Source organism: Rhinolophus sinicus, linkage group LG12, assembly GCF_036562045.2.
Source record: "Rhinolophus sinicus isolate RSC01 linkage group LG12, ASM3656204v1, whole genome shotgun sequence".
In the NCBI taxonomy this organism is placed as follows: Eukaryota; Metazoa; Chordata; class Mammalia; order Chiroptera; family Rhinolophidae; genus Rhinolophus; species Rhinolophus sinicus.
Genome location: NC_133761.1, coordinates 47,725,217 through 47,738,562, shown reverse-complemented (window position 1 = coordinate 47,738,562; position 13,346 = coordinate 47,725,217). Strand labels below are relative to the sequence as shown.

The window sequence follows — 13,346 nt, the reverse complement described above, 5'->3', positions numbered from 1 at the left end:
GAGAAAACATGTTTTATCAACAGAGGGCTTAATTCACTTCTATAAATTAAGTGCAAAGCCACTGTAAATTTCTACATGTTTACTTATAAGGACTATTAAGTTCTACATACTTCTGCAAATGAAAAACTGATACTTCAAAAGTAAAGGAATAATCACAAAAAAAAGTTTAGAAATTAATTAAAAGTAGCGCGAGATCTTCTGTGTGAAACACACAATAGATTCAGCATCTCAGTTCTCTAAATATATTAGGATCTCAAACCAATTTACTGGATGACTGATGACTCAGCATCATATATTTTTTGTCACTGGACCCACGACAGGCCACACACATCACACTCAGATTCAGACACTAAAATGACAAATATAAGAACAGTGCTGAAATTTAGAACACTAAAGATCATGATAATGTGAATTTACTGTGGACACAGTTCAAGATTTTTTGGAGGGGCACTGATTGAAAAATATACTGGATTATAAGATTCTGGAAAAGAAGGACTCTGTTAATCTAAGTAACATAGCATGTGTCACCTCCCAGTGGACACTTGATAAATAGAGAATGAATCAATAAATACATGCTTCTCAAGTACGTTTATTAATAATAAAAGTTTTAACATTGCACTTGGGTTCCATTAAAACATAAATTGATTATCTGGAATTCAGCCAGTTTTCCTCCAAGTTAAGTATGACCTTGTCAAGTATGAAATATTATTATTCTTTTTGTCCAATTCAAAAGTGAAGAAAAGGTCCCATGAATAATCCAGTTTTGATATATTACATTAAATTAGGAATATGGCACCTCATGTTTCTTACTAACACGAGTGTGTCGGGACACAGCAACACATTTGGGTCCCCACAGTGTCACGTGGAGCAAACAACGTATTGGGACAAAAATGACAAGTGTTGTCCCAAGTGCTGAATGTGCAGGGCCTGTGCTAAATCCTCCATGTTCTCAAAAACTCTATAAAGTAGGTCCTCTTACTGTATTCATTTTATAAAAGGGGGAGAAGAGATCTAAAACATTATCAGTTATCCAAAGTCACACAGACTTGAATGCAGGTCTAGGGGCCTCTCAAACTCCTCATGGTTTATAAGAAAAAAAGTGCAGCTCCTCCGTTCAAAAAAATCTTTAAACCTGTATATTGTCATTGGAGATTTGGCTTTATATTTGTTGGTCTATGGGTTTGTTGCCTTTTCAGTGTTTGTAGGAGGAGAAAAAGGTAAATTCTTACCTGTTTGCCATTGTGAGTCACTGATGACAAGATGGTTCTCAACGTCTTGAACCCCATGGCAATGTCAAGAAGGTGAGCAGCGAAAAAGAAGTTGTTATAGTGCCCAAGAATGGACATGGTCATGTACCAGGCAAGGTAGAGGAAGGACTGTGGGGAGGAACCAGGGGAAGCATGTCAGAAAACAGAACATGGGACAATTGGCATGAGCTATTCTGGTTCCATTCTATTAGAATCACCCCATTTACTTTATCTTCTTAGACTATAAACATAGAATTCCAATGATATGATCAGGCCTCCTTTTTATTCAGGTGAGTTGCTTCCACTATTAGAGAAGAAATTAGCGGCAAGACACGTTATTAACAGGTGACACTTCTAGAACACACTTATAAGACTCAGTTTTATGCTCTTAGGAGAATTCTGGGCCCATGGCTGGGTGAGGTGGGGCTAGAGGCAGGAGACTTTGCGGGTGTCAGCAGTCTTTAGGAGAATGGAACTCATGTCCACTCTAAGTCAATGCTACAATGACAGTGAGATTTGGGGACAAAATGAGCTGTGCAGGGAGGAGAAGCACAGAGGCAGGACAGAGGATGGCCTGAGGGTCTGATCCATTCCTGGGGTATGAGGCGGGTGGGAGAACCAGGCAGCGGCCAGCAGGGGACGGCTGAGATCCCACGGCAGAAATTTATAGCTGACCTGTTTGGCCAAGCCTCATGATTTTCGCCAGCAACTTACCAGAGCCAGCAAATGGGAACATAAAACAATCGGTAGTAACAATTATTTAAACTGAAAATTCTAAGAATAAAAAATGTGAAGCTATTAAGCAAGCCAGGACAGTCAAATGTGATGGTCTGCCCTGGCAGCTAGTGGCTTTTAGTAACAGATAATATTCTTCATTATATTTGGATATATACTTAGGCCCTATGTTTATTTCATAGGCCCTTAGGCTCTTGGGTAAAAGAAGAATCAATCAAGAAGAATACAATAATGTATTTAATTTGGGGGAAATTAAAATTTATCACAATGAATGTTTTTAATTTTTTATGTATTTAGAATATTCTTTTTAACATCTACAAAATGTTGATGCATGCCATTGCCCAACTGAAACCTAAATGAAAATACACATTGATGTGCATCTCAGTTTCTTTTCTTATGTACACAGATTTTCATTTTAATCTTTCAGCTATCGAAAGAAATGGAACAAGAGGTGGGCTGATTAATCACATATTTCCGTGGGTCCTTCCCATCTCTGTTCTGATGAAATGAACGGACGTTTGAGTGACTCTCTTAAGTGACCATCTCTCTGCCTGCAGAAGCCTGACACCCAGCCAGTGAGCGAGCTGGTACGCAGAAGCGAAGCCCCTTACGTTGTCAGTGAAAACAACTCCGAGTTTCCACATCTGATACTTGACATCGATGGAGTTCAGGCTGGAAAGACAAAGGAGAAGCGTTTGTACAGCTTCCAGAGCCTGCTGCAGTCACTTCCCAGGGGTAAGCCTGGCACCATCCCAGGAGATTCGTTCTAGCCCAGGTGCTGGGGCAGAGCCGAGAGCTCTGGGGACCATGCATCCCAGAATTTTGTGAGGCTTTTTCAGAGGGATCTTGGAAAACAAACAAACTAAACATCATCACCTTCGTCTTCTATTATTTAAGAAAAGTCCTTTCTTTTTCACTTTTCTTCTCCTCCATTAAATATGAGCTCAGCTCACTTTGAATGTGACAATTATTCCTGGGAACTGTACTAAATTAACCACCATCTGGGCATCCAGTTTCCTCACTAATTTACATTATACATTGGTGACTGCATTCCAACAGAATAATTTTTACTTCAACTAATAAAAATTTGCATAAACTTCCACAGTGATTTTACAACTACTGATTTTGCCAGTGAAAGGGCCTTTTCATTTTTTGTTTCCTTTTGTTTTCAGAAACCTCACCTTCTGCACCCAAGAAGGAATCTATCCTTTCCCTGCCTCCACAGCACTTTGTAGACCCCTCCCTTTACTGTTGTCCCCACACTGTTCCTTAGCTCCAGGTGTATGTGTGTCTTTCTGCCTCTCTCACTAGTCTGTGAACTCGCCAATGCCCAGAATGTCATCTCACAATAAATCTTAACGTAAATATTCATGATCTTTGCAGATTAAAATGCAAGTAGATTAAAACATACCATTTAATTTTCATTTTTTTAGAACTTGCCACTGATTTATGAGCTAGAAATTATAACTTTGTCAGCCTTTCCAATATCCCAGGTAATTGATATGACAGAATAGGATATAATAAACTATAATACAATATTAGTATTATTTTCAAAAGGCCTTCTCTAGATTTACTGTTTTAGTCTTTAATTACTTCTTTAGTCATTTCTTTTAGCTAGGCTAATCTTAAATTATAAGTGCTAAGATAAGCAGTTGCTAATCAAAGCTGACTTCTTAGGAGAATTTTCCCAAACAGTTAAGGTTTGATTTACCATAGCCTAGGATTTTTTTTTTTTTTTTTTTTTTTGGTAAAAAAGTTAAGTTGCTTTTGGGCTACAATTCATTTTATTATTAAAGAATATATTTTTTTAAAGTTCCATGGATATTTACAATGAGTTTCAATATAAGAATTTTTATTTAAATGAAAAATATCATAAGAAACAAATAATCAGGCAATTTGCAAGTGAACATGATTATTTTCCATGAAAGCAAACTATTGGTTGGTGCAAAAGTAATTGCGGTTTTTGCAGTTATTTTTAACCTTTTAAACCACAATTACTTTTGCACCAACCTAATAAAACACAATAAGGGTTTACATTAGGAAGTCTGAATTTCCATGGTAGTTTCTTGCTTTGTTAAAATAACAATTAGCCTTACGATTAGTTATGTCCATGCTTATCATACATTAGGGTGACGAGTTTGCTATCCACATCAGTAAGTAGCATATCCTCTCTGTAGTGCAGTGATACTGTTTGGATGGGGCTGACCACACCCCCGGATGGGCCTTAGCTGCCCTGGGCCAATCAGGGCAGGGTCTCCCCTGGCCACAGGGTCGGGCTCAGGGGGGAACTGTAAGCCAGAAGCTGAGGAGTTTGGTAGATAGCTTTGAGATTTGAGTTTCCCTCTTACTCCATGAAGACACAAGTGACAAAGCATGTCTGCTTTCTGGCTTCTGGTAGCCATTCTATTCCCAGGAGGCAAGATGGCCACCCATTTAAATGTGCACATACCAAGCCCTATATATTTGATTGATAAATAAATTCATGCACAAATAGATACATAAATCTGCCTCATTCAATTGTTCAGATTGGGATAATATTCATATAGAAACCAGATAGTCTTTTGAAACCTGATCTTTCTCATACAGGGACACTGCATTAAATACATGTAAATATTTCTCCTACTAATGTATATCATTTACAAGATCTTTATGGGTCTGCTTTTATTATCCATATTTAAAGGTATTAGTAAACCCCACAATTTCTGGGTACTTTGCTAGGGGTCAAAGTTGCAAACATTTACTATGTAAAACAGTAAGAAATTCCACTAATTTAAAACTAGTTGTTCATAGTAGAAAAGCAGTCTAAAATTTCCTTTGATTTCTTTCAAGCTTATTTTCTAGAGTCACAAACATGACCATGGAAAATGCATAATTCAGTACAATTATTTAATTCCGCATTGCTCATCAGGGACCGGAACACATGGGTAGGAAGCTCCGCCCACTCACACCACAGTCCTTAGATAACATCCTAACAAACGGGACTTAGTTCCCCGAGGACTGTCACCTGCTTCATCTTATACACAGTGACTCAGTCTTTAAGTACACATTTGTTTTCTTAAAGCATCCAAGAAATATTTTGCATCTAAAGTGAAAGTTTCTGTCATATGTCTGCTTATGTAACTACTTTTCAACTGGGTGCTCAGCATTTTTAAAGGTAAAATATGTATCTAAGACAAAATAATATTGTTTTATAGAAACTTAGAAATCTATGCTTTCAAAAGCAATCATTGATCCCTAACTGACTGAGACAATAAATACACAGATGAGAAAGGTTGATGTAATATAAAGGGAAGGTAACTATTAGATTCTTCTAAAATTGCTAAGTGGTTACAATAAGAAATTACATATTTAAAAGCATATATACTGCGAATTTATTCCAGAATTGCAGTTGCTTAAATTCACAAAATAGATATATCTATAAAGATATATTTGTGTGTGTGTGTGTGTGTGTGTGTATATATATATATATATATATATATATATATATATATATACTCACATTATACGTGTGTGTGTGTGTGTCTGTATGCATGTGTGTGTGAAATTCAATTTCAGGTGAATTCAATTCAATAGGTTTACATTCTTTAGTTATAGCATATCATTCCATTACATGGAATAAACTTTACAAATAACAATACAGCAGCATCGTATTTCTGACATATAAAGTCTTTTCTAGTTAAATAAAATCCAATAATCATAATTAAAGGATATGAACTTTGAATATTTCTATTAAAAGGGCTACATAGTTCCCTTTTTCAAACTTAAGAAAATTAACTTCTTTGCAAACAAAAAGCACCAGAAAACAGTCATGCATTGTACTTTTGCATATGTTTGACTTAAGTGACATTTAAGGATAGAAAAGGCAAATTAAATAAAGAGCGCGTGTGTGTATATATATATATATATATGTGTGTGTGTGTATATATATATATATACACACATATATATGCTTTATGTAAATAATGAAAAAGTTACCTCCAAAAATCAATAGAAAAAAAATTCAGTCATTCCACAGCTCAAAAGACCCAGAGGAGTCACAGTAGGCCTTCTGTGCACCCTGTTTCTCTCGTCTCCCTATTCCCCTGATATTGAAGGAATGGAAACCGAGGCACCTGCAAGTTCAGGCTGTTCTAATGTTTTCTCCTTTCAACCGAGACCCACAGGACAGAGCACAGGTGACACTCACACGGCCGACAGGGAGCTGTCTTTCTTTGGCTTCTTCTTCTCCCGGGCGTCGCTGAAGTCCAGAGCGGCTTTGTCCATGCCAAGTAACTCACTGATTCTGTCCCGGCCATAGAACTCTCCATATTTATCCATAACCTGGGGGGCAGAAAAAATAGCATTTTATTGGCCTCAACCATTTTACTGGCCTCAACCATTAAGTAACCTCATGTGTGTCTGTGCGTACAAACATGTGATTATTTTATCCTTAATATATATGAGGTGTGATCACAAAATATGGTGTTTAAATAAGAAAAATGTATTCCAGTAAAAGACACATTGCCATTAATCCCCCTCAAAATTCTCCCCCTCGCTTCAAACACACTTATCCCATCATTCTTGCCACTGTCTGAAGCAGTTCTGGAAGTCCTCTTTTGTCAGTGTCTTTAGTTGCACTGTTGTGGCTGCCTCAATGTCCTGAATCGATAAAAACTGTTTTTCTTTTATGGTCATTTTGACTTTGGGGAAGAGCCAGAAGTCACACTGTGTCAGATCCAGTGAATAAGGTGGATGAGGATACACTAAGGTTTTTATTTGACAGAAATTGCCGTACCAGAAGCGATGTGTGACACAGAGCGTTGTCATGATGGAGGAGGAAGTAAAGACACTCATGAAAGAGGACTTCCAGAACTGCTTCAGAAAGTGGCAAGAAGGATGGGATAAGTGTGTTCAAAGAGAGGGGGGTATTTTGAGGGGGATTAATGGCAATGTGTCTTTTACTGTGACACATTTTTTAAATTTATATATTTACCATATTTTTTTAACACACCTCATATTGCTCTTATATTCAAGTTCACTTAAAAATCTAGTTTATGGCTCATCTCCTGTGATCACACTGCTTCAGATTTAAGCAAACTTACTGCACTTTAAATAATACCTAGCTGAGGAAGAAGATTTCTAATTAAAGAGAAGAAGGCATGTGAAAGGAAGAGGGTGGGCTGAAGTAAACAAGTAAAGAAGTCGAAGAAAATGGAATGATAGAAACTTCTACCAAATTCATACTTTGTGCCAGGAATTATGCTACGAACTTGGACATGCTTTCCCTCACGTGATGGTCACAATATGTAAATTTTGTGTTATTAGCATCCTATTCTGCAGATCAAGAAATGTGTCTTAAAATGTAACATGCCCAAGGCAGCTAAGCTTGGGTAGTGCTGGACTCCCAAAAGTGACCTGCACAGACCACCGCATGCCATTGGGCTGGCCGTTCAGTGACAGGGGGTTAATTAAAACTCCCTTCCTTGGTCTGGAGTGCAACCGTTCAAAACTCCCTGTATCATACTGAGCCTAGAAATTCTTCAGTAACACCTGAACCTGGAACCTTGTCACCATCCTCTGGTCCTCAGTTTAATTCTTATCTAGTGTAGATTCCATGTGCATTGTCATTAGAATCACATCTTAGCAATCCTGCGGCTCCTGCCCCTCTCTCCTTCTGTCATGTTTGGCTGGCTTTGCCCATATGTCCCGTTTTTAGGTCAGTGCTTAGCCTGGGCTCACCACTCACCCTTGAGCTCAGTACATGTGACTCTGTGATACGGCTGCTCTTGGCCTAAAGTTTGTACATCATGAGAGCCCCACATGACAGTGAAGCTAGAAAGGATGGGAAAAGTAAAGAACAAAGAGAGGATCAGCAACAAATGAGGGAAGAGGGGCAGGAAAAAAGGAACAGCAATACAGAGAAACAAAAGGAATGAGAATGATGGGAACGGAGGAGGAGGAAGTTAAAGGAAAAGATCAGCGTTGACCAAGGAAAAATACATAGACGGACAGAATGAGCAGAAATAAAAACATGGCCTTTTATAAATGTGTACAATCAGGTAAACAAAAAGAAAACAAAGGAACAATGGTATTTAAAAAGCCTATGACGTATATACAATGAAATATTACTCTGTCATAAGAAAAGATGAAATACTGCCATTTGTGACAACATGGATGAATCTTGAGATTATCATGCTAAGCGAAATAAGTCAGAAAAAGTCGAGAACCATATGACTTCACTGATAATGAGATATAAAACTAAAAGTAACAAATGAAACAGACAAACAAAAACTCATAGACACAGACAACAGTTTAATGATTACCAGAGGGTAAGGGGGAAAGGGGGATGGTAAAAGAGGGTAAAGAGGGTTAAATATATGGTGATGGAAGGAGAACTGACTCTGGGTGGTGAACACACAATGCAATATATGAGTACAGATGATATATTATACAAATGTACACTTGAAACCTATGTAATTTTACTAACCAATGTCATCCCAATAGATTTAATAAAATTTTAAAGTCTTTGAATATAGAATATTTAGGTTAATTAAAACAATTTGTTTTGCATTATTCTCATAGCACTAAATGGGCCGGTCTGATCAGAGGGGGCGGGTTTCTCTATGGATTGTATTCTCACCCCCATTCCCAGGAGAGCAAACAGGGTACTGCAGTAGGAATGTCACAAATATTCTGAACTGCAATTACAATCTATCTGTTTATTTAACTCTAAATATACAGTTTCCTTCAGAGAAACTCTTCCTTTAATAATGTAGAAGCTCCTTCTTATTTCTGTTAATGAGAATAAAATGGTCAAATAATCTATTTAAAATTATTCTTTCAAAGCTTTTGCCTAATTTTGGTAAACTCATATGCAGTCGTGTGAGGCTACTTAAAATGTCAGGTCACAAGGAGATAGAAACTTGAACCAAAATAAAAATCAATGAACACCCTGCTTATTTCAGCTAGAAAGTCTTGCTATTAAAAAAAAAAAAAAAAAAAAAAAAACACTCAATGTGCTTAATAATGTACTTGATTTAAATCCTTGGTGTGAGCTTTCTATCCAACCTCAGATTGGTAACAAAAACTCTGTGGCTGCCAGTCGCCAACCACCCTCTGAGTAGCACTAAACAAATGGAATTAAAGGGAAAAAACACTTTATTGAACAAGTCTTTGTGGCCACACTCCAGACTGTGTGCCTTGGAGCTAGAACTCATCATGGCACACAGGGTGATGGAGTCAGTCCGACCCTCAGAGGGGCTCCAGGAGTTAGCAGGAGCTAGGGAATAAGATACCGTATTTTACACCATGCAGGGACTGCTACACCCATTCTTTCATTCAAACAAGTGATCTACATTAAAATCCTGTGTGGTAGGAAGAGTAGAGATGACCCGTGACTCTCCAAAACAGAGCTTTGCACCACGATCCACAGATAAACCCCACTCAGTGTTCTTTCCACCACCTCTGATGAACCAGAAGAACAAAACTTCATAAAGCAAGATCTTTACGGTTTATACAAAATAAAGGAAATTCAGTTCTTGGTTGCCAGGCAACAACTTTACTTCTTTAGTATATAGGAGGGTCCGGGCCCTGGGAATTTCTCAGCTGTCTTAACAGCGATGGCTGGGCTCAGGTTACCCAAGTAATCTCAGAGACTTCTCAGCAGCTCTTGCTAATATCTGGACCGAGCACTGATTATTCACCTGAGTCAGAGGAAGGGTGGATGGAGCTTGTCTATGTATTTTGTAGCTGAGAATATGGAGTTCTCACATGTAAGTTTTCAAATTCAAATTCAATTCTACTGCATTTTGAAATGACATTTAACAGGCAGAAAAAGCACACCCCAATATCTCATAGTCCATATGACCCACATCAAATTCAAATCTGAATTGCACTTTAGGGGAGAAAAATAGAGAATTTATTTCTTCTAAGAAGTATTACCTTTCTTTTAACAAATTTGTCCCAGTAGTTGTTGGGAAATGACCTAAAAGACATAAAAGCATGGAAGTAAAGGAGTATCATTTTAACAAATAATAAATAACAATATATTATTTAGAATATACAAAATACTTAAAATAATATGTAAACATATATTCTTCCATTCATGAAAATTAGAAGGAATTTTTTTCCCATCTTATCCCATAGTTTTTCTATATCATGGACATATAAAATATTATGTTAAATATTAGCATATCAATATATACATGTAACTCACAAACAGGCTCAAGGCTAATATTTTCATGGAGAACATCAGCATATTTATTAATAAGCAATCTTGTTACTATTTTATTTACTTATAATGTCTCAATATATACACTTGTCAATTGTCTTTAAAAACTAAACTAAAAATCTGTCATTGTTTTTCCTATTAAGTAAAACACCTCATTCTACCAGTTACCCTCAAGGAAACTTTGATCATGGAACCAAAACGTGACGCTGGCACCTTAACTGGAACAGAGCTCACTGAAGAGGACACACTTAGTTCAATTCAGTATTAACAGCTGAACAAAACACAGAACATTCCGAGTAAATATTTACTATTATTCACAAACAAAGCATCCCCATTTGAACATTCAAAACCTATTAGAAATGATAACTTTTTAAAAATATGCAAAACTAATCATAATAAAAAGAAGATATTTCACCCTGGAGAAGTGCAAACTACTCCAAAAAATATTGTATCACTAACATTTTTAATGGTGGAAAATTCTACTTTGTGATGGATTTCTACCTGGAACAGCAGCTAAGAGTCTGGGTCTTAATCTCACAAGGCTAACTAACGAATGTCTTGAAAAAGTATTTTTCCTGTCTTATATTTTACGTGTCATAATCCTTAGCTCATTTTATGTTAGGCTACTTAATAGCACCAACTGACAGCTTAAAACTTGGATACATTAAAAGTTTGAAATTCAATATCTTTGCTTTTAATGCTCCAACTCCTTCCTTAATAAATAATCTGTGCTTCCTCTCTGCTTTGGGACGAGACGACCCCACCCGTCAGGTGAAACCTCCAGCTGCACCCTTTCCTGAACACTGAGTGAGGAGATAAAGTTCCCTCAGGGCTGTGGGAATGTTCTCAAAGCCCTCTGTGATTCAGGGATTCAGAACACAGAGGGCAAAAATGGATGGCCACCATGAAAAGGCTGGTGGCGCTCAGCCTTCTGACAATATGTACCCATTATTCACCTCTGCTAAACTTGACACATATGCAGGAAATCCAGCAAAGTATTTCATGTCTAGAAATTCGTGAGCACAGAAATGTCTTATGTATTCTTTACTCACTGTGTGTTGATTACAAGTCTATCCCACTGGCCTTTAATATCATCTTCTGAAGGCTGTTCTGTAATATAAAGCCCATCGAATTCCAATTTTCGAGCTACTTCCTTTTCTCGCTTAAAAATAACCAGTGGGACCTACGTTTGAAAAATAAACATTTTAAATTTGCTTAGATATACTGACATCTCCTGTGGTCAATATATTTACAAAACAGTTCCTGGAAAGAAGTATTTCCCATGTTACTTTCAGGCAAGTAAAAATTGAGTGAAAATGAATCGGCTATGTTTAGACAGAAAGAAGCATTTAGAGGTTTTGAAATAACAAAAGAGAATAGATATTATATATCTTCATGTGTTTTTAAACACATAGAGGTTCATATGTAATTGCACTAATGAAATCATGTTTAAATATTAAAAAGGTTATGCAAAATTATTTTCTTTTACATATTATATATGTATCTACACATAATTACAATAGAAATCGAGGCAATAAAATATAGCAATGTTACTAATATAGCAAAATGCATGCTTCTAAAAGATGCAGAGTTTTATTTGAGAAATGTTTTAATAACCCCTTGCTCAGCATGTCCACAAGCTATTTTGAAATAAATTTTAATTTCAACTTCAGCAAAACTCTTTGTCAGTTTGCCAAGATGTCCCCAGAGCACACTGACTCTCTTTTCATGTGGACAGACTTTCCACAAGACACAGACCCTCAAACGATGCAGAGGGTCTGCAAGGATATGAAAACATCCCTCCCATAAAACCAGGGGAGAAGAAGGACTGAAAAGTTTCTGAAGAAACTTTACATTCCAATTTTTTACCCTGGGCCCTGTTTTTTCAAAAGTTCTGGAAGCTTCACGGGCAGAGGCAGGGACAGTGACAAGGTGTCTCGCTAGGAGAAGATGAAGAAGTGGGCAAGGTAATGGGCAGCCCAGGCACTCAGAGACTCTCTTGAGCTAAATTCACAAATTAAACTGCTGCCTTGTTTTCTGGGTGAAATGAGACAAACTGAAGCATTTCCACCCAAGATGTCGATAGATAGTCCCTAATAACAGAACAATCAAAACGAGCCCTAGGTTTGATATGACATATATCTATAGTTCCTAACACACTGGAGCAATGCTAGGAGACGGAGTGAATGGGTCACGTCTGCGGGGTCAAGTTATAGGTGAAATTGGTCATTATGTGAATAATTACCAATATACGAAAGCTACAGTAAGACAGCCCAAGGCCATATCCCTTCCTAGGGCAGCCTACAGCCCATGCCAGGTCACCATGGAGATCAGAAGGCCATGCTCCAATGTCCCAGCCCAGGACAGCCCCGAGGGCGCCAGCTTCAGAAACAGGCCAGGGCTGCCCTGTGTGTCTGCACGCAGCCCACTGTCCCCTCTGTTGCACCCTGCTCCCGCCCGCTCCCCTACAGGCGTTGATTCCTGGGACATGTACTCTCCATCTCACAATCCGCTTCTTCCCCAGACGTCCAACCTGCACAGAGGCAGGGACGCGCACGTGCACACGGGTGCCCGGGCCCCTACCATCTTACCTTCAGGCAGTAGTAGCCGATGATGCAGAAGAAGGAAATGACGGTGTGCAGCACGGCCAGGATCCGCAGCGTGGGCTCCATGTAGCCGCTGCTCTCCTCCAGCACGTAGTGCACGGCGAGGATGCGGGGCGAGCCACTATCCAGGCTGCTGACCTGGGCGTTTTCCCCTGAGCTGCGCACGGGGAGCTCCTTTCCTTCAACCACAGAAGAAGTGGAGACCTGATTCAAACCATTTAAAGTGCAGTCAGTTCACTTCCTCTAAGACGGCAATGTAAACAAGAAACAGCGGAAACTCAGCCTTAACTGCAAGTAGCCGATGTGAAGCCACTGCACAGAGGAAAGACTAGAGGCAAAGGCTGGAAAGATGGCTCTGAAAACCAATGGCAAGTAATGAACACACTTGTAAAATGCCTTCTAATTCACCAGGAGGTATGAGGATCCAACACGGGCAGGAAAAAACTAGATGGCTAAGCTGCCTTCTCAATTATCAAAAGAAGTGCATGTGACCCAGGTAATACCAGTGAGCTATTCAGCCAGTTAGGCTAGAAACACCTTAGGTAACCC

General features: G+C 38.4%; 1 protein-coding gene across 12 annotated transcripts in view; it reads right to left on the bottom strand.

Annotated features, from left to right (window-relative positions):
• The window catches only part of RYR2 (ryanodine receptor 2), a 567,150-nt gene that overhangs the window by 15,620 nt on the left and 538,184 nt on the right, over positions 1-13,346 (bottom strand). For all 12 annotated transcript variants that reach the window (XM_074316777.1, XM_074316766.1, XM_074316767.1 and 9 more), the window contains 6 exons: positions 12,783-13,001; positions 11,244-11,374; positions 9,903-9,945; positions 6,169-6,302; positions 2,594-2,654; positions 1,230-1,376 (listed from right to left, as the gene is read on the bottom strand). In XM_074316777.1, coding sequence (XP_074172878.1) covers positions 1,230-1,376; positions 2,594-2,654; positions 6,169-6,302; positions 9,903-9,945; positions 11,244-11,374; positions 12,783-13,001 — 735 coding nt within the window. The remainder of the gene's footprint in view (positions 1-1,229; positions 1,377-2,593; positions 2,655-6,168; positions 6,303-9,902; positions 9,946-11,243; positions 11,375-12,782; positions 13,002-13,346) is intronic.